The sequence below is a fragment of the Ipomoea nil genome, unplaced genomic scaffold (assembly GCF_001879475.1).
Source record: "Ipomoea nil cultivar Tokyo-kokei standard unplaced genomic scaffold, Asagao_1.1 scaffold2957, whole genome shotgun sequence".
NCBI classification, from domain to species: Eukaryota; Viridiplantae; Streptophyta; class Magnoliopsida; order Solanales; family Convolvulaceae; genus Ipomoea; species Ipomoea nil.
Window position 1 is genome coordinate 2,647,738 of NW_017619385.1, and position 21,082 is coordinate 2,668,819.

The window sequence follows — 21,082 nt, forward strand, 5'->3', positions numbered from 1 at the left end:
GTGGCGACTTTTGTTTTTAACTTTAATGTTGATTGTGATTTGTGGCATATGAATTATGATTATGTTTGGAACTTAAATTCATTGTTAATGCTTGATTATGTTTTTGAATTGAAATTTGAAAATAATGATTTGAATTGAAATTAATTATTTAATTTAGGGAAAATGACATTTTTTTTACCCCTGAATTATATACTTATATACTTATAGCACTTTTTTCTCCTGAATTATTTAAGTGGCTTTTTTTTTTTTCACCTGAAATGTTAAATGGACATATTTACCCTTAAAATAAATATTTCATTTTTTTTCCAACAAATTATTACTATAATTTGGTTCAAACCAAACAAATACTATAGCAACCAAACCAAAATATTCCAATTACAATTTATAATCAAAATGCGATATTTAGAGTTTATTAAAATCGCGAACCGGAATGGCCGGTTCATGTTCCGAACTGAAAAAATAAAACACATTTATTGTTGAATTTAGACTATCTTAAAATAAAAAAAAAAAAATTTAAAGTAAAGACGGTTCAAAATCGCGAACCAGATCCGGAACCGCCGGTTCAGGGTTCATGATTCAATTTTTTTTTATTCTTAAATTTATTAAATTGAAATCCAAATATTGGGTTCTAGGTCTGAATCATAATCGAAAACTTTTAATTCGATTGCTATAGTGTCTGGTTCAGTTCGAACCGAATCGTGGTAATCGCTACATTACGCAATAATTTATTGGAGAAGTAAAATAAATAAAATGTTTACTTTAAGGGTAGAAATGTCAATTTAATATATTAGAGGGAAAAACCACCACTTTTAAAATAATTGAGGGGGCTAAGAGCATCCACACTAAGGGGAGAATGTGGAAATAATGTCAGATGCTTTCTTTTGAATGGGGTGAATAACTAGTGTGGAGAAGAAAGAATGGTGGGAAGAATTGCTCTGCAAATATGGGGAGCATAGGAAAAAAAAATTAAAAAATTAAAAAAGAAAGATCACATGCTGTGCGCGTTTGGCGCACAGCATGGCACAGCCAGGTGCGTGCAGTGCACGCGCCAGGCTGTGCGTCAAGCGCGCCGGCATACTTTTCTTTTTACATTTTTTATTTATTATTATTTTTTTTTTTGATTTTGATTTTCTTTTTTTTTTTCTCCCATTCTCACATTCTCTTTCTTAATCACTTTTACATTATCCCCAAATTCTCCCCAATCATTGTGGATGCTCTAATGTGCTTACATAAATAATTGAGGGAGAAAAAATGCTATAAATATATAACTTAGAAGGTAAAAGTGCCATTTTCCCTTAAATTTAACTTGAAATAAATAAATTTAGTTTATTTTAATTTATTAAATTTGAAAATAAGTGGATACTCACTCGCATTCTTTTTATTTTATTTTAGTTCATTAATTTAGTCCGCTGAATAAATTCGAGTACACGTCAGATTCTGGCTTGCGCCACAAACTTTAGCCTCCGCACGCCTATTTCCTATGTTCTTTGCTGTTTTTATTTTATTTTTTAATTTTTTTAATTTTTTACCACCGTGCAAGTTGTAAATGGTTAATGGCTTGTCTATTAAAAATAAGATAATAGAGTTAATAGTATTAAAAAATATAAGGTACTTTCTATCTTTGTGCAACTGTGCCTCTCATTCTCTCTCTTTCACCCTTCATAATTTTATTTCTCAAAAAACTTGACAATAAGGATTACTTATGAACTTTTTTTTTTTTTTTTTTTTTTAAATTTACTTTTCGTATTATATTGAATGACATATGTAATATTTTTTAGCAAATTGTAATTTTTCTTTATAAGTTGACAAATATTTTTTTATTAATGTTTTTTGAGAAAGAAGTATGGAGTATTAGTTTTCGGTGAAAATTTAATATTCCGTATATAGAAAAATATTACTCTATGTTCTACTTGTACTATTCATTAGTCAAATTGATTCTTTATTCTTTACGTATTTTCTATAATATTTTCTCATAATTTTTAAATGTGATTTTTTTGGTTTAATACTTCATTTGTCTCATTTTGTTTGTCTAGTTCCGTTAACAAAGCTTAACCGGAGTTATTTTTAATTCAATCTTTCATAATATTATGTTTAGTGTTAGTATATCAAATTTATAAATTTAGAACTACTTCAAAAGTACTATTAAACAAAAAAAAAAATCAAATTTAAAAATAGTTAAAATTACTAAGGAAAAATTGTAAAAAATTCCCCTCTATAATATGCCAATTATCAATGTCACCCATGAATTATGAGTGGTATAAATGTTGCCCCTCAATTATCAAAATAGTGCACATATAGCCCCTCCCGTAACGGACCTGTGGTTCCCCACCGCTGTCCATTGCTGGTACTTTGAATTGAGGGAGGGAAAAAACAACTAAATTACATATTTACTCCGACTTAACGGTGTCGTACACTAACGGGGAACCACATGTCCGTTACGGGAGGGGCTATATATGCACCGTTTTGATAATTGAGGGGCAACATTTACACCACTCATAATTCAGGGGTGACATTGATAATTGACATATTATAGATAAGCATTTTTTATAATTTTCCCAATTACTAAAGAAAATAAGTAATAAAGAAATAGTTATACCATGCACCACGGCGCACATAGCACTATGCCCCCGTGCCTCCCAAAACGACGTCGTTTTGGTAAGTTATGTAGGGGAGTTGACGTGATTATGTGTATTTGTTTATACAATTATGTGTATTTGTTTATACAATTATGTACATTCATGTATACAATTATGTGTATTCTAGTATAAAATTATGTACATTTTTGAACATGAGATTTTTTTTAAAAAAAAAATTAACCGCCAACACAGGGTAGCGAAATTTAAAAAAAAAAAAAAATCTGAAATGACGTCGATTTGCATCAGGGTGCACAATGCAAAGCGCAGCCTGGTGCACGCCTCTTTTAAGTGTTTCAAATTTAATCAATGATAAAAATATTTTGTTTGTCATATAATCTGTCTTTTTTTTTTTTATATTAATTCCATAATAAAATATCTAAATTTCGAATGCTATTTCCCATATCTAACAAAGAAGGATGATTATCACCCCACCATAACCTTGCTACTTCCCTACAAATGGTGGAAACTAAAGTAACTCCCAAAAAGCAATCAACCATCTCAGATTCACTTCTAACTACAATTCCTCTCACAACAAATGTCTCAAGATTACTTCTTAACCAATCAATGATAAAAATAAATCATATCATTATTCTTGGATGATCTAAGGTGAAATTAATTTGTGTGAGAATATTACTTGATATGAATGAATATTATATGGTAAATATGTTAACATTGGTGCGGTTATATTCTTTTGAGTAACGAGGAAAATCTGCAACTACTACTGAGGGTGTGCACTGGATAAATCCCGTCTTGTGATTATAGTCGGTAAAAGATTACAAGGAGTAACCAATTCAACCTAAGTAGCCAACTAAAATAAAGAAGGCCAATATGCCACACCTACTGATACAACCATAGGTTCCTGATGTTATTATTATTATTGTTATTGTTATTGTTATTGTTATTGTTATTGTTATTATAACCACTAATATAGACATTTCATGGGCATGTATTACACTTTGCAAGTAGTTGGGTTAGTGGGTGGTTTATATGATCTTGTATATATAGCCACCTATGCAAATGTATAAGGCAATGAAGAATATAGAGTTAATACCCAAAATCGTCCTCGACTATAGTGGTTTTTCTCAATTTCGTCCTCAACGACTTTGGTGACCTAATATCGTCCCAGACTTTTGTGTTTCGCTCAATTTAGTCCTCCATTTGTTATTCCGTCAAATTGGTGTTAAATAAAGGGACAATTCAGTAATGTCAATATTGATCTCTCTTTACTTTCAACTTGTGAAGTGCGAAATTCCTTTTTCTTGTACGAATTATACCCAGAATTACTCCCGGACCTGCAAATCAAATTTTATATTCACAGTTTTAGGAGTAATTCTGGGAGTAATTCATAAAAAAAAAAAGGGATTTCGCAGTTCACATGTCTATGAGTAAAGAGATGCCAATATTAAAATTACTGAATTGTCTATTTATTTAACGACAAATGGACAGAATAACAAATGAGGGACGAAATTGAGCAAAAACACAAAAGTCTGGGACTAAATTGAGCGAAACACAAAAGTCTGGGACGATATTAGGTCACCAAAGTTGTTTAGGACGAAATTGAGAAAAACCACTATAGTCGAGGACGATTTTGGGTATTAACTCGAAGAATATATTAATGGATGTTTGGTGACATCTCCTCCTCTCTTATCTCTCTTTTATGGAGTTTGACTATCACTCGAAGTATAGTCATTCGGAGTTGGGCTGCCATTCGAAGCACACTTATGTCTTTTTTCTCCTTCTTTCTAGAGTTAACTCTTGACTCGGAGAAGAGCAATCCATGCAATCTCGGGGTTGTATCACTTGCTAGTAGGGGTTATCATGATGAGTGAATAATTCACTTTAGATCAAAATAGATTGTTACAGAGGTAGATAAGAGATAGAGAGCTAATCTAACTAACCCTGTACAATAGCTAAAGGTTACCAGACTAAATCAAATACTATAAGACTAAGTCTAGTGTTACATTAATTGTACCAATAATTAATACTACTAACACACCCCCTCAAGCTGAAGGTGGTGAAGAAACAACATTTAGCTTGTCCATCAAAGAAGTGAAGCGAGCAGAAGCAAGCAGTTTGGTGAAGATGTCGGCCAGTTGATCTTTGGTAGACATAAAATTGACTAAGAACTCCCCGGTTGCAACCTTATCCCGAACAAAATGGTAATCAATCTCAACATGCTTGGTCCGAGCGTGAAACACCGGATTAGCGCACATGTATGTGGCTCCCAAATTGTCGCACCATAGAGTTGCGGGTGTACTGGAGTGCAGTCCAAGTTCCTGAAGAAGCGACATAACCCACGTGACCTCAGCAGCGACATCAGTCAGGCCCTTATACTCTCCTCAGCGGACGACCTAGCGACAGTTCGCTGCTTGCGTGACACCCACGACACAAGATTCGAGCCGAGGAAAACAACATATCCACTAGTTGACTTCCTATCTATGGGACACCCGGCCCAGTCGAAATCCGAGTAGGCGTGGACGTCGAACAATGGTGAAGCCGTCAACTGTAAGCCGTAGGTGAGCGTACCCTTCACGTAACGTAGAACCCGCTTGAGCATGCCCCAGTGCTCGTCAGTAGGAGCGTGCATGAATTGACAGAGCCTGTTTATAGCATAAGATAGGTCCGGTCGAGTGATGGTGAGATACTGCAGTGCCCTAGCCAGCCTACGGTATTGCGTAGGATTCTCATAAGGGTCCGTAGACGGAGATGTGGCTTTAGTCATTGCTGCTAGAGTGGAGAGAGACTTGCAGTCCGTTATGCCAGCACGGGTAAGAATGTCGTCCATGTACCGACGTTGCGAAAGTAACAAGCCACCATCAACAGGTACCGTCTCAATGCCGAGAAAAAGGTCGGAGTTCCCAGGTCTCGGATCTTAAAAACCGCCGACAACAGCCTAGCAGAGTGGTCAACAGAGCTGAACCATTACTCATCATAATAATATCATCTACATACACTAGGAGATAGATACGTGAGGTATTCGATGTATAATAAAAGAGGGATACATCAGTTTTAGAAGCTACAAAACCTGTTGACAAGATAAACTCGTGGAATCAATAAAACCAGGCCCTTGGGGCTTGCTTAAGGTCGTATAAGGACCACTGTAGGTGACATACATAGTCTGGGTGTACCGGGTCTTCATAACCGGGTGGTTGCCGCATATAGACAGTCTTTGTAAGACGCCCATTCAGAAAGGCGTTGTGGACATCTAACTGCCGCAGGGTCTACCCACGAGAGACGGCAAGAGAGAGCAAGATGCGCACCGTAGTCAGTTTGACAACGGGACTAAAGGTCTTAAAGAAGTCCTCACCGGCTACCTGATTGAACCCCTTGGCGACCAAGTGGGCCTTGTACCGGTCAACCGTCCCGTCAGCCATACGTTTGGTGCGATAAACCCATTTACACCCGACTATATTCATGCCAGGCTTGGCCGGGATGAGACTCCAGGTATTATTATGTAGAAGGGCATTGAACTCCTGATCTACGGTATCCCGCCAGTGTGAATGTCCAACTGGCTGACTGTAGCACGTTGGGTCTACGGTAGCCGTGAGAGCTTGAAAAGGCTCATCTGTACCCCGTGTCATGTGGCGAAGGCACATGACGTGACCCCGCTCTTGGGGTTGTGCCCGAACACGTGACCGAGCCCGTGGCTGGCGAAATGGAACAGTGGCAGCCGACATGGAACAGTGGCAGCCCCCGGGTGGTCTTGAATGGCTAAGGAAGGTACATGAACTACCATGGGTGGTTCATCTAGCGGTACCAAGGGTTGCTCATGAGGTACCAAGGGCCTAGACGCCCAGGGTGTGGTAGTTCCTGAGTCCATTGACCCCACCTTGCTTTGTGTACCTGTTGCATAGGGAAAAACATTTTCATCAAACCGAACATGGCGACAGATGAAGGTCTTTCCAGATATTAGGTTCATGCACCGATAACCCCTATAGGACGTAAGGTAACCTAGGAAGACGCAGTGTGTGGAGCGGTACTCTATCTTATGGCGATTGTAAGGCCGTAGATAGGGGTAACACTTGCACCCGAAAACCCGAAAAAAGGTGTATGGTGGTGTTTTTTTATAGATAGACTCATAGGGACTGACATTATTGATTGCATACGACGGTAGGCAATTAATTAGGAATGAGGCAGTTTCAAAGGCATAGGCCCAGTGTTGTATGGGTACTGAGCTTTCTGCGAGTAGGGCTAGCCCGGTTTCAACAACATGTCTGTTCCGGCGCTCTACTCGATCGTTCTGCTCATGCGTATAGGCACAAGACTGCCTATGCAGAATCCCAAGATTTTGAAAGGTTGTATGCAAACGGCGATATTCGCTCCCCAAATTGGATTAAACAGACTTGATAGAACGCGAGAATTGGCGTTCTACCATGACTTGAAAAGACTCGAATATTTTATAAATGTCTAATTTTAACCGCATCGCATAAAACCAGCAAAAACGAGTACAGTCTTCGACAAATAACACAAAGTAACGAAATCCCTCGGCTGAAACAACGGGTGCCGGGCCCCAAATATCAGTGTACAAGAGATAAGTACATTATTACTACGGGAATTAACTCTATCTAACGAGAATCGAGAGGATTTCCCGAGTTGACACGACGAACATAGCCGGGAACCGTTTGATTTGGACAGAGCGACCGGACACTTTAGCAACACATGACGCTAAGCACGCTCATGTGGATGGCCAAGCCTGCGATGCCAGACATCGGACGTAGCACGAGCGGTTATTAACGCAACTGGTGACCGAGACAATGATAGACAGTAGAGACCCCCCATGGTAGGACCCCTAAGGATCACCGCCTTGGTTTGACAATCATTCACAAGAAAATGATCACAGTGAAACTCAAAATAAACGTTATTGTCAATGACAAACCGATTAACAGACAATAAGGGTAAGGACAGATCAGGCACATGTAAAACATTGTTTAATTGTAACAGCTTAGACACAGAATTTAACGATGCATGGCCAATATCAGAAATACCCAAACCTGAACAGTTTCCCACCTGGAGCACATCACCACCGGAGTATGGCTCGGAATGAGTGAGCATCGCTGGATCGGGCGTGGCGTGCGAGGAGGCCCCGGTATCCGGGTACCACGCGTCGACCGTCGCTGGCCCTTCATCGCCGACGACTGCTGCATGAACCTGCGCCGGCGGCTGGCCGGAATACCGCCGGTAGAAGTACACTGCCGTATGCCCCTGGGAACGGCAAATTTGACAGCGGGGAACACCACCGCAGCCTCTGCCGTTGTTGTTGCGTCCTCGTCCACCACCACGGCCTCGCCCTTGACCGGAACCCGCATGCCGAGGGCCGCCACTGTGGTGGTGATTCTGACCACGGTCGACCGCCAAAGCCGTATGGGACCTGCCGGCAGAAACTGCAGCACCGGCAAAGAACTCATCCGCTCAGATGAATTCTTGGGCTTGGAGGAAGTCCGACAGTTAGGGAATGGAGACCGGAGTGCCCAACGCCGCAAGTGATGATGCCATTGATCTGAATTCCGGCCTGAGTCCCGGGAAAACATACAAGTTTTGCTCGTCCAGCGACACGGTCCGGCCAGCGACGCCAAATCTTCGACCAACAATTGAGCTCGCCCGAGATACTCGCCCGGAGAACTGTCACCTTGGCGTAGCAACTGGAATTGAGCGAGGAGGTTGAGACACCTAGCTCGTGTGGATGACCCGAGAGCCGCCGTGACGGAGGTCCAAACCCCATGCGAGGTGCTGCGACCGACTGCCAAGTAGAGGACCTCGTCGGACATGGATGAAATTAACAGCGATAGAATGGACTGGTTCTGTTGCTCCCATAGCGCATGTGCCGGATTCGCCGTCGTTGTCGAGGCCGTCCCTCCCAAGCCGTCGTCGCTTGTCGCCGGAGCAGTCACAGTGGCTGGTGGACATGGGGTGTCGCCGGTCACGAACCCGAGGGGGCCTTGTCCTCTCAGAAAAGGCATCAACTGGGTGCGCCCAGAACAGGTAGTTTTTGGTGGTGAGCTTCATCAACACAAAATGATGTGCCGTGGATAGGGTGTTCGGGGTGGACGGGGAGGGGAGGGTGGCGGCAGTCACGGTTCTTTCACTGGAATTCGACGACATAGTTTCGGGAGAGGAGAGAGAAAAAGATCACCTAGCTAACTGATACCAGATGAGTGAATAATTCACGTTAGATCATAATAGATTGTTACAGAGGTAGATAAGAGATAGAGAGCTAATCTAACTAACCCTGTACAATAGCTAAAGGTTACAAGACTAAATCAAATACTATAAGACTAAGTATAGTGTTACATTAATTGTACCAATAATATAATACTACTAACAAGCATCGGTCGACTTTCAGTTAATAATCAAAATTTTAACTGAACCTTCATAACTGACCAAAAACTGACCGACCAGCCCCAATAACCAACATAATCGAAACCGGCGATTTTGTAAAATAGCTAAATTTATTTTATTTATTTGACTAATACTAAAGGACTAAATTATTAAAGCAAACAAATAATATCTTAGTATTTATAATCCATTAAAATTAATGTCCTCAAATACAATATTAGTTTTGTGAGATGTAAATAGACTATATTTATACATTATATAGTTAACAAATGCAATGCAATCCAATAAGTCACTAAAATTAATATGATGGGTTGTGGACTTACAAAACGTAAATGGGATGTTGTTAAAAAAAAAAAAAAAAAAAAAAAAAATTCTTTGGATTAACCTTCGATTTTTGATTGAAAAACCAAAATGACCAAATTTTTTGACTTTAATAACAAAAATCGAACCGAAAACCAAAATATTCAAGTGGTTTGGTTTTCAGTTGTTGGTTTTTCAACTAGTTCGATTTTTTGCACACCCCTACTTGCCAGGAGTCAAACTTATAAAACACCATCTTAACGTGCTACTTTGTTAAAAATATAATTCAGATTTTACTAACTTTTTTTTCTTTATTATATATTTGCAATCATTTTAAATATTATGATTCTAGTTATTTAATTTAATTAAAACAAATTATATAAATTTTTTTTATTATGATCTAAATAAGATCCACCAACTATTATGTAGTGTGATGGTACATCCGTTGTTATTCTAAATGAGTGGTCACATGATCAAAGTCTGATTGTAGGGAGAAAGTATAAAATAGATACTTCCTTATCTTGTAAAGTATCATGAGTACGAGATTTGTATTCCGTAATTTTTTAGATCAAAATAAAACTTTTAGAATTTAGATATAGTTAAATAATTTTGAAATTGTAATAATAAGTAAGGTAAATTTTTAATTCTTTTACTCACACTTAGAAAATAAATTTATATGGTAGTTATATTACTTGACTTGAAATTATTGGTTAATTCATGGACTTTAGGGGTAGGCATCACAATTATTTCATTGTGGGTAATATACTCAGCTAGATAATTTTAAAAAGGGCAAAAACTTGTTTGAGATCGGCTTACCGTGAGACGGGTCGAGTCGAGATGAAAATGTAATATTTATATGCACAAATATATATACTACTAATTAAGAATAAAATGTTTATTACTTATATGGAAAAATGCAATACTTTAAGGAAAAATGTAATACTTTTACATTTCGATTTAAAAGTATTGCTCCGCACATTTTTTTTCAAAAGTATTATATTTTCTCTTATAAGTAACAAACACTTGACAACATGACTTATTAGGAAAAATGTAATACTTTTAATAAAAATATAATATTTTTACATCAAAATGTAAAAGTATTACATTTTCCCTTTTAAGTAACAAGCACTTTATTCCTGACTTGTATTACATTTGAGCATATAAGTATGACATTTGCATGTTAATCTGACCTGACCCAATATATCTTACGGATAAGAATATATGAAACAGTCTCATACAAGTATAAGTGTATGACCCTTTGAAAAAGAGTTTCTAAAAGGAAGGTTTCATCTCCTTTCAATTTTTTTTAAAAAAAGTTTTAAGGTTTATTTTTATTTTTATAATACTTATATATTCTCTTGCTCGTCATGGACCTTGTAGTTCAATGGCACCAAGTTACTCCCTCGTGTGAAATGTTGTGAGATTGAACCTTAGTGGATGTGATGTATATATTCTCTTGCTCACTAATTATCCTTTTTTGTTGGATAAAGACGATCAATGTTAATTCGTTTTATATATATATATATATATATATATATATATATATATATATATATATATTTCTATATATTTCTATATTTATACTTAGATTTTAATTAAAATGGAACACATTACTTAGATAAATTCGTGTAAAAGGTTATGAGTTCGCACCCAAACAAATAAAAGAAAGAATGTATCCATATGTGACTCATCTTTTAATTTTTATTTATTTTTTTTGAATATTACTGGTTCTATTACAATTTAATTGTTGCTGAATTTAATTTGAATAGTACTTTAAGTACCATTTGCACTTAAATACGGAAAATGTTATGTGTACTTCTATGGAGTATAAACTCCCGCCACGTGTACTAATAAATTCAAGTGAATGAAGAAAAACAGTGACCCATTTTGTTACTTAAACCAATCAAATAATGACATTTCAGCATGGAGTACAAAATAAGGTAGAAAGTGAGAGTATGTGTAGTATTACTCTTTAAATACATCCTTCAATTTAATTGTGGTTGACTTTGAATAGTATTTTTAAGTTTCATTTGCATTTAAACAAGTTTCTTTTGTAAATCAGTTGAGAAATAATTTTTAGGGCTCAAATCCGAGATTAATAAGCTAGACGAAGAAATTCACGCATTTCACCCACATCCATAGATATTTAGCATTATATTTGGACCAACCCCACCCCTTCTTCTCCGGAAAGGTTGAATCCCCAACCACAAAGGTCTCACACTCCGACCCGATATAGCATTTGGGAGGATGTAAATCCCGATTTCTCAATGAATCAGTAGACCGGGCCAAATGCCCACCCCTACTTATATGGTGTGAAGTACCAACAAATGTTAATAATCTCATTGAATATGATTTAAGATTAAGAAAAGAAGAGGAAATGCAAGACTTTAGAAATGTAAACTGCAACTTGATTGATAGCATTATAAGTCCTAGTTACAATGTTTTATTTGATTTGTCACCAAAAGTAGATCTCAAACTGCAACCATGACAAATGAACATTTAATAATATTCTAACAAGTAATTGGGAATGGAAATAAGTATGTTGCTGCAGGAAAAGGGAGAAAAAGAATGAAAGAACTGTATCTTCCCTTCATAGTTTTGCCTTAACTTTATGCTGATTGAGTTTCTCATGCCATAGCAGGCATGTCCTTGAGCCATGAATCCAAAGGCTTCCCAATGCTATAAACGATGAACCCGATTTCTCTCAGCTTCTGCACATCCACAATGTTCCTCCCATCGAACACGAACGCTGGCTTCTGCATGCTGTTGAAGATTCTCTGGTAATCGAGCGTCCTGAACTCGTCCCACTCGGTGAGAATGCAGAGCCCGTGAGCGTCCTTGGCGGCCTCGTAAGCGTCCCACGCCACGCTCACTTGCTTCACAGTGGTGGGGCTCATAGGCTGCAGGTGGATCGGGTGGTCCCAATCGAACTTGTTCATTGACAGGTCTTTCTGAATCTGGTCCACAGTTACCTGGGGATCGTAGATGCTGAGGTTGGCTTTGTCTCCCACGAGCCCCTTGCAGACGTCGATGGCGGGGGTTTCCCTCGTGTCGCCCGTGTCTTTCTTGAAAGCGAACCCGAGAATGGCAATCTTCTTGCCAGAAACCGTGTTGAACATGGAGGACACGACCCGGTTAACGAATCTGCTCTTTTGGTAGTCGTTTACTTTAATCACTTGTTTCCAGTAGTTTGCAACTTCTGTTAGGCCATTGCACTCACAGATGTAAACCAGGTTGAGGATGTCTTTTTGGAAACAAGACCCCCCGAAACCGACACTGGCGTTGAGGAATTTTGGCCCGATTCGGGTGTCCCTCCCGACGGCGTGGGAGACCTGGGTAACGTTGGCCCCCGTGGCCTCACACAGGGCCGACATTGCGTTCACCGAGGAAATCCTCTGAGCTAAGAAGGCGTTGGCAGCGAGCTTGGACAGCTCGGCTGACCATAAATTAGTACAGATGATTCTGTCTTGTGGAACCCAATTTGCATACACGTCCTTGAGGGCGTGGATCGCCTTCTGCCCCCCGGGGGTGTCCCGCCCCCCGATAAGGACACGGTCGGGGTTGAAAAGGTCCTGAATTGCAGTCCCCTCAGCAAGGAACTCCGGGTTCGAGAGGATTTGGTACTTGATTCCCTTGCTGTTATGGGACAGGATCTTCTCAATCGCCTCGGCTGTCTTAACCGGGACAGTTGACTTCTCGACAACAATCTTGTCTGATTTGGACACATCCGCTATCATTCGAGCAGCGCTCTCCCAGTAGGTAAGATCAGCAGCCTTGCCCGCCCCAAGGCCTCGGGTCTTGGTCGGGGTGTTGACAGACACGAAGATTATGTCAGCTTCTGAGACATGTTTCTCAACATCAGTGCTGAAGAAAAGGTTCTTCCCTCTGCACTGCTTCACCACTTCATCAAGACCGGGCTCGTAAATCGGGAGCTCATCGCTGTTCCACGCATTGATGCGTGACACCGAGATATCAACAACAGCCACTTCGATCGAGGGGCACTTCAGGGCAATCACAGCCATCGTTGGACCCCCGACATATCCCGCACCAATGCAGCAGATCTTCACCATTTTTACAGCTTCCACCTGCTATGCAACCTCCTAGCACAACCAAAACCAACACATACATACTCAATACAATATCATATGCTCAAATATAGTTGTATTGCACATATGTTTATTGTTAGGATCAAACGTTTACCGAAGGCACAACTTTATTCCCGTATACCACCCCACACATTTTCGAGAGCAAGGGTGTTAGACTTGACCCTTTACCGGTCTCCGTCCAACAATCCTCCTAGTCACATGTGCTGGACTGCACTCTTACCTGCCTCGGCCCAACATTTATATACTATACATGATTATAGTAGGCACTAGGCAATAATCGAGCCGTAGAGTAGGGCCTAGCGCCCCTTAGGCAGCTAACTATAAAAGATAGTATACCTCTATGGATGTATGTCATATATATATATATAATTAGCAAGGCCGACTCGGTCAAGTTAACTCGGACAAAGTGAACGAGTTCACTGCCAACTCAGCCGAGTTGGATGCCTAGGCAGCCGACTGCCTAGACGGCTGCCTAGGGGGTAGACGGCTGCCTAGGGGGTAATTCGTCCCGACATAGGGGCGCTTATCGTCTAGGCGGCTGTCTAGGTCGATTTTTGCAACAATGATATTTTATACTCAACAAATACAATACTAGATTCAAAAATAGCAAATCCAAGAACAGAAAAAGCCTGTAGCAATCCAACCCAAGATGTTAAAGTTTATGACAGCTTGAAGCCTTGAAGAATGAATATATATATATATATATATATATATATATATATATATATATATATATATATATATATATATATATATAGCTTCTGCACCAACAAAAATGGGACTTTCTTCTATAATATTTCAAAACTCACTAATAATATAAAGGAGCAAGGAAAGTCCAATCTGGGAAAATACCTTATGGTTTATAGTTGGTCCAAAAAAGGTATGGTCACAAGATAGTTTTGAGTTACATGTATCATTCAATATCCTCTTTAATTAATTAATTAATATAACGCAATCTCAAATATTAAATATCAAGCATGCGTTACACTACAAGCCCAGAAGTTGACAAAACACACACATTTACACCAAAAAACTTTTTGAACATTGTTCCCAAAAGGTCGAGTCCCCAACGCCAAGGGCCCCTATGCCTCAGCCCAACAGAACATCTGGAAAAATGTAAGTCATGGTAACTCAGTTGAACACAAAAGCTAGACCTTTGCTTACTGCGCACAAGAAACACTCTCACTTTGAGAGGTTGCTCCCACACTGAACATGAACACACAAAAACCAGATATATAAAAAGAATAATTAAGTCATAGTAATTGGTAAATTCTATGGTTACCCACACACAAATTCCACATTATAGAATTGTGAAAGAGTTTACCTCAAGGATTTGCCAAAGGAATTTGATAAAAGAGAGATGGGAAAAAAGATGGGTCCTAGAGAGAAAAGAGAGGACTTCTATGTGATGGTAGCAGAGAGCAAAGAGTAGTTTATATATAATGTATATATACTGCAAAAAAAAAAAAAAAAAAAAAAAAAAAAAAAAAAAGAACCCCTAAGATCTAAAAGGATTCAATACCAATGGACTCTCACAAACTAAGCAAAGTGGTCCGACTCCAGATTTGGAACGTTCAACACGTTTCCACCCCATCCCTTTCAGTAACCAATAAGAAAAGAAAAAGTGATTCCCAATCATCCTATTTTCCCTTTTTTTCTCCATGTAATTGAGTGGCAAACACTAAAATTCTCATTTCACATGACACTTAAAAGTTAAAATTAGTTTAATTATTCAATAATCAATTAAATCTTCTCCCAAAAGGTTGAATCACCAACCTCAAGACTTCCACATCCCGATCTGATAAAACATTTGAAAGGAGGTAAATTATGGTGATTCAGTCACAATAATCAATTAAATTGTATAGTTAAAATTATTGTATTTTTAAAATATCATCGTTAACAAAATGAGAACTACAAATCTACAATGGACAAGGCAGGTGCCCCATAGAATTTCCTAAAAAAAATTGTTATTTTAATAATAATTTTCCTCAAGAAAAAAAAAGTAATTTTGTTTTTTTTTTTTCTTTTCCCAAGAGATTGAATTTTCAATTCTAAAAGCCCACCTCTGCTCGACAAAGCACAAATTTAGCAGACAGAGCCATATACAAATGTGCACACAAGAGATCTGTCCATTTTAGGCGTTGTGTTTTCTGATACTATGAAAAACCCATTCTCCAAGAATGACTCGTGAACAAAACCCACTGTTTCAAAAACAAGGATTCTTTTCCGTTTTCTTATGCGTTTTTTTTTTTTTTTTTTTTTTAGAAAAACATATATTGTGTGTGAGTAGGAATAAAAACGAGGGTGGGGGTGGGGGGGGGGGTCAGAATTGATGCGAGAAGATTAAAAGAAAGCTTGAGAGTTGAGAAACAACGTGCGTGCCTGCAGGTTGGTCCATTGAGTGTGATCAAAGACAAATAATCATCAATACTAACACCACCTAAATTGTGTATTTTATACACAAATACATTACTGCAAAATGCTAAAATGCAAAACAAACAAACAAACAAAAACAATGGGGAAAAAGAATGATGGTTAAAGGGAGAGAGAGAGAGAGATGAGAGCTTGAATTGAAGGCAACAAAGCATATGAAAATGAAGGTGTTGGTACCTGACAAAATGGCCTGAATTGAGCAACAAAAAGTATGACAAAAAGATAGGTGGTGGTGAGTAGATGGATAATGAAGCGTGAAGTTCACTACTTATTGATGAATGGAGTAGGGGTGGGTTGGTTGGTTGATTTGGGTGGTGATCTTTGGCTGGGGGTGGTGGTAGTGGGGTGGGGTGGGGGTAGGGGGGCTTGTAGCCTGTAATATTTTCCTCAGATTCTTGTCTATGAGACGGGTTGGATAGTCGGGTCAATATAAAAATATAATACTTATAATAATCAGGAATAAAATGTTTGTTATTTATATGGAAAGTGTAATGCTTTTGAAGAAAAATTTAATACATTTAAATCAAAATGTAAAAGTATTACAAAGTACAATTTTTAATACTACATTTTTTCTTATAAATAACAAATTAACACTTTATTCTTGATTAGTACGGAGTATTACATTTTCCCATATATGTATACATTTTCATCTTGATCTAACTCATTGCACAGACAAGGATCCGTAAAATGGTCTTACACAACTTTTTGATTTTTTTTAATATATTAAACTTCCTAGTTTATACTCCATCTATCCTATTTTATCTGTCACACTTACTATTCATTGGTCAAATCAACTCTTTTTTCTTTGCTTATTTCTATTAGTATTTTATTGAAATTTTTAAATTTGATTTTTTGTGTGTTTAATAGTACTTTTAATGTAGTTTCTAAATATATAAATTTTACACACTAATTCTTAATTTAATATTATAAAAATTTAAATTGTAAATAACTTCAGTCAAGACTCGTTAATCAAACACGACACATAAAATGTGACGGAGGAAGTACTAAACTAATTCTAAACTTCCAAAACCCTGTCCAAGAAATATTGGAATCAAACACCCACTTACAGCAAAAAAATAAAATTTTAGAGTAACGGTTAAACCATAAAGTTAGGCTCCACATGCATAGCCTATAATTTTTTGGTTTGGTGAATTAGTGTTAGGGGGTACTGTACTGTATATTTTGCATTAATTTGATGGGATGATATTTTGGTAATCACCATTTATTATTATTTTTTTGTTCTATTTTTACCATTTTCGTGCATATATCTTTCTCTATCATATTTATTACATTGTATTTAAAAGTCAATTTTCAGGCCAATTTATTAATTCATGCTTCCTTTCCTTCTCTATTTCTTTGTATACTATTTTTCCGCTCCTATTTTTATGCATATTTTTCAAATTCAATTTTTGAATTATAATGTTATGCAATTATTCACAAATTAATAATTTTTTATAGTAGCCAATCACTTTGTGTTTAGATGACATCTATGTGGCTCTCCTTGATGGAAAGTCATAGTATCGAACCTCGGTGGTAGGGTATTGACTCTTTGAACGGCAACAAATCGAGAAATTATAGAACAGATATATTACCTTATAACAAAGTCAATAATATTCAATAATAATAATTTCTTAATACTTGATATTCAAAATATTTTCTCAAACATTCACTTTGAGTGAAATGTATATAATTTTTGTATCTGGATCTAATAAATGCAAATTTTAAAGATATGATATTCGAATCAAATTTATATTTATGAATAACGCATATATAGAAAGTAAATAAGATCTATGATGATCGGTAAAGTAAAAGAATATAGTAATAAATGTATCATAGGGGTTGGTAATGGTAAAATTGGTAGATATGTAATTGTAATAGTAGATACAAATGTTAGTAGGGGGACATAGATAGATGATGTAAATTTTGTAGGTAAATAAATTGATGATTATAAATGAAATTATATGTATTATATTTCTCTTTCTTTCTTTTTTAATTTGAAAAATAAGATTTTTTTTTATATTTCATTTAATTTGTTGAGTTAGAAAATTATTTTCTATGTTTCAAAATGGAAAATTGTGCAAATAAATATGATTTATTTATTTTTTTTCAATCACCAATATTCATTTTTCTTTAAAATATAAATTTTTTCTCTAATTAATTGTCATTGCTTCTTAAATATATATCAAAAACATAATAAGTTTCAATCAAAGTTATATTCCTAATTTATGTCCATGTTTTAGTGCAAATCATTTCATACATTGTGCTTTTAGAGTTGTACAATATAAGTTTTTGAATAAAAATACTCCTACTAACTTCCGTTATCTTTTTCATTACTGCAGTTACCATGCACGTACATCCACCATATATTTACTTATATTCTTTAATGATAATAATATTTGTAGACAATATATATTGGATTAATATAATAAATAAATTTGATTTCATATAGATTTTAATAAGTAATGATTTGTTAGTTATTTTTAAAATATAAATATTGGACATATGTTTTTGCACATCTAAAGATTGTTAGAAATATATATAATCCTACGAAAAATATTATTTGAAAATGCATGTGTCAGCATACACAAGTCAAGCCTTTTTTCAAGTTCATTCTAAAATTTGATTTGGATGAAAAAGCCTCTATGCTATACAATTTATTTTTTTTTTAAAATGTCTTGTATATATAGTGGTAAAAATTTCCCTTATTTTTCCAATGTGGGACAAGTGCTTGTTTCAAGCCTTTCCACCTTTATTTTCCAACTTAAATGTGTTTACTTTGAGATTCGATCAATTTCTCATTCATTTATTATCCGCTTTAAGTGTACAATATATCAATATCTTTGTCACACTATGACGAACTCGAAACCACTCCGACCCGACCCAAATCAAAAGTCTCATTGTATATATTTGTATCACAAATTAGCCACTTACAAATGTCTTTTTTGCTATTTTTTTCTGATAAAGGTGAGTTAACAAAGCAAAGTATGCCAATGATTTTTATGTTCCCATGTTCATCTTCATGAGTATCTCACATTGTTCGACTCAGAACAGTCATTTTTACTTTTTAAAGTTTGGGTCAGAATTTTTTAAAAAATTGGGTTAGAAATATATTTTTGTGTTAATTTATAAACTATTATACAAAAATAAGCTATCAAATAATGACTACATATTTTTAAAAATTTAGTCATTAATATAAAATTAGTCAACATAAAAAATTGAATTATAAAAATTTATTTCAATTAAATTAGTCACATAAAATTAAATGGTGGCCATGGGGTATAACTTAAATATGTTTTAAAGACTCTGTGCAATGGACTTAACCAAAGATAAGAAATAAACATGTGATATTTTAAAATAAGAACTATGTCACATTTATTCGCTCACCCCTGTCACAACGAATATATAATCTGTATTTTTTTTAAAAAAAATTAGGTGATCCAAATTTCGCTGGACTACTTCTATGTTGGCCCTAGAGCTACTGTCGCAAATTATGCTGTGCAACCGTGTGCACCATGCATGGTGCACACGGTTGCAAAACGACGCCGTTTTACTATAATGGAGTAACGGTGCTATTAGTGGCACCGTTTAACTCCACCAATCAAATATTTTTATTTTTTATTTTTTACAAAAACTCCAATCGACGTGTAATTATGAATATATAGTTATGCAAGTCTAAATATATAGTTATGAAGTTATGGATATATAGTTATGAAGCTGTGGATATATAGTTATGAAGTTATGGATATATAGTTATGAAGTTATGAATGTGTAGTTATGCAATTATGGATATAGTTCTCTGTGAACAAGCACTTTAAGAATTCTGAATATGGAGTTATGTAATTATAAATGTCTAGTTGTGAAATTATGAATATATGGATATGAAATTATGAATGTGTAGTTATTATTTCAAATGTACTGTTGTCAAATTATGAATATATAGTTATGTAATTCTAGATATATAGTTATGAAATTCTATATATATCATACCGTTTGAATACGAAAGAAAACCGCCTAACGCCGTTAACGACAATCCGAACGGGATTTTTTAAAAATGAAACGGCGTCGTTTTGCAACCGTGTGCACCATGCATGGTGCACACGGTTGCACGTTATAACGATTGAGCCACTGCATAGGTAAATCGGGAGTCGTGCATTCAGCCCACAGGGCCTTCACGTGCACACAAGGGATCCAATTCAGACTTTCCAGCATCCTTGGACCTTTTTCCCATACAGTATTCTTGGACTTTTTTCCCATACATGCTTCTAGTGGGATTAGGGGTGTGCAAACTTCGGATAATTTTCGGTTAACCGACCGAACCGACAAAGTTCGGTTAACTGTTTTCGAACCGAACTTTTTCGGTTCGGTTAATGGTTAAAGGAATTTTAAAACTTCGGTTAACAGTTAATTCAGTTCGAAAGGTCGGTTAACCGAAGTTTTTAATATATATAAAAATAATAATATAAATATAAATACTAATTTGAAGTTATGGATGTTTGGAGTTTATAATTAATGTTTTTGTATATTTTGTTATGAATTTATTATGATATGTATTTTATTTTAATTGGATTTATTATTTTAGGTGTTATTTTTATAATTTTAAATTTTAACTTTAAAAAGTTCGGTTAACCGACCGATTAACCGAAAAAAGTTCGGTTCGGTGAATTCGGTAGAGCAAACTTCGGTTCGGTTAATGGTTAAAGGAAAAAAAACTTCGGTTAATTCGGTTCGGTTAAAACGGTTCGGTTAACCGAACGGTTAACCGATTGAACACCCCTAAGTGGGATTAGATTCCCCACACTTTCACATCCAGTCATGACCTTTAAGTCAAACGACAAACCAACTACAATAAGGACATCTCTAGGTGGAGATTAAAAGAGAGAAAAGGGGAAGAAAAGGGAGAAACCTAACATGGTTGGCGGGGGAAGAAAGATTATCCTCCGGAGACAAAGTTGTACGTCGCCAGAGGAAAAGGGGAGAAAGGCCCACCTCCGCGTGGTGCTCATGCGCTAGGCAACCACTCGCATGGTTAGGGTCGGTTTTTAGATTTTGTTGCCTCGTTCTTATAAATGAATGAGGCCCTACCAAAAGCGCAATGTTTAAAACCAATATCGTAATTTTTTCTAATAATAATAATAATAATAATAATAATAATAAAATTATTATTTTTTGAAAGGATAATAAAATTATTATTATTATTATTATTATTATTATTATTATTATTATTATTATTATTATAAAAATAACAACAAGGTAAAATTAATGGAAGGTGTGCGC

At 36.3% G+C, this 21,082-nt stretch overlaps 2 protein-coding genes across 5 annotated transcripts; both read right to left on the reverse strand.

Annotated features, from left to right (window-relative positions):
* Positions 1 to 4,956: 4,956 nt before the first annotated feature.
* On the reverse strand, positions 4,957 to 5,421 carry LOC109162722 (uncharacterized mitochondrial protein AtMg00810-like). Its single transcript, XM_019311406.1, has one exon. It carries the CDS (start codon positions 5,419 to 5,421, stop codon positions 4,957 to 4,959), a length of 465 nt encoding a protein of 154 aa, XP_019166951.1.
* Positions 5,422 to 11,655: 6,234 nt separating this feature from the next.
* Positions 11,656 to 16,035, reverse strand: LOC109162875 (UDP-glucose 6-dehydrogenase 1-like). 4 transcript variants are annotated; one of them, XM_019311595.1, is made up of 3 exons: positions 14,700 to 14,802; positions 14,449 to 14,453; positions 11,656 to 13,371 (listed from the first exon to the last, which is right to left on the reverse strand). In XM_019311595.1, exon 3 carries the CDS (start codon positions 13,337 to 13,339, stop codon positions 11,897 to 11,899), a length of 1,443 nt encoding a protein of 480 aa, XP_019167140.1. In that variant the 5' UTR covers positions 13,340 to 13,371; positions 14,449 to 14,453; positions 14,700 to 14,802; the 3' UTR covers positions 11,656 to 11,896. The 4 variants fall into 4 exon arrangements, with proteins under 4 accessions (XP_019167140.1, XP_019167141.1, XP_019167139.1 ...); XM_019311596.1 differs by lacking the exons at positions 14,449 to 14,453; positions 14,700 to 14,802 and adding an exon at positions 15,986 to 16,035 and having other exon boundaries at positions 11,656 to 13,369; XM_019311594.1 differs by lacking the exon at positions 14,449 to 14,453 and having other exon boundaries at positions 11,656 to 13,369.
* Between the last annotated feature and the right edge of the window lie 5,047 nt (positions 16,036 to 21,082).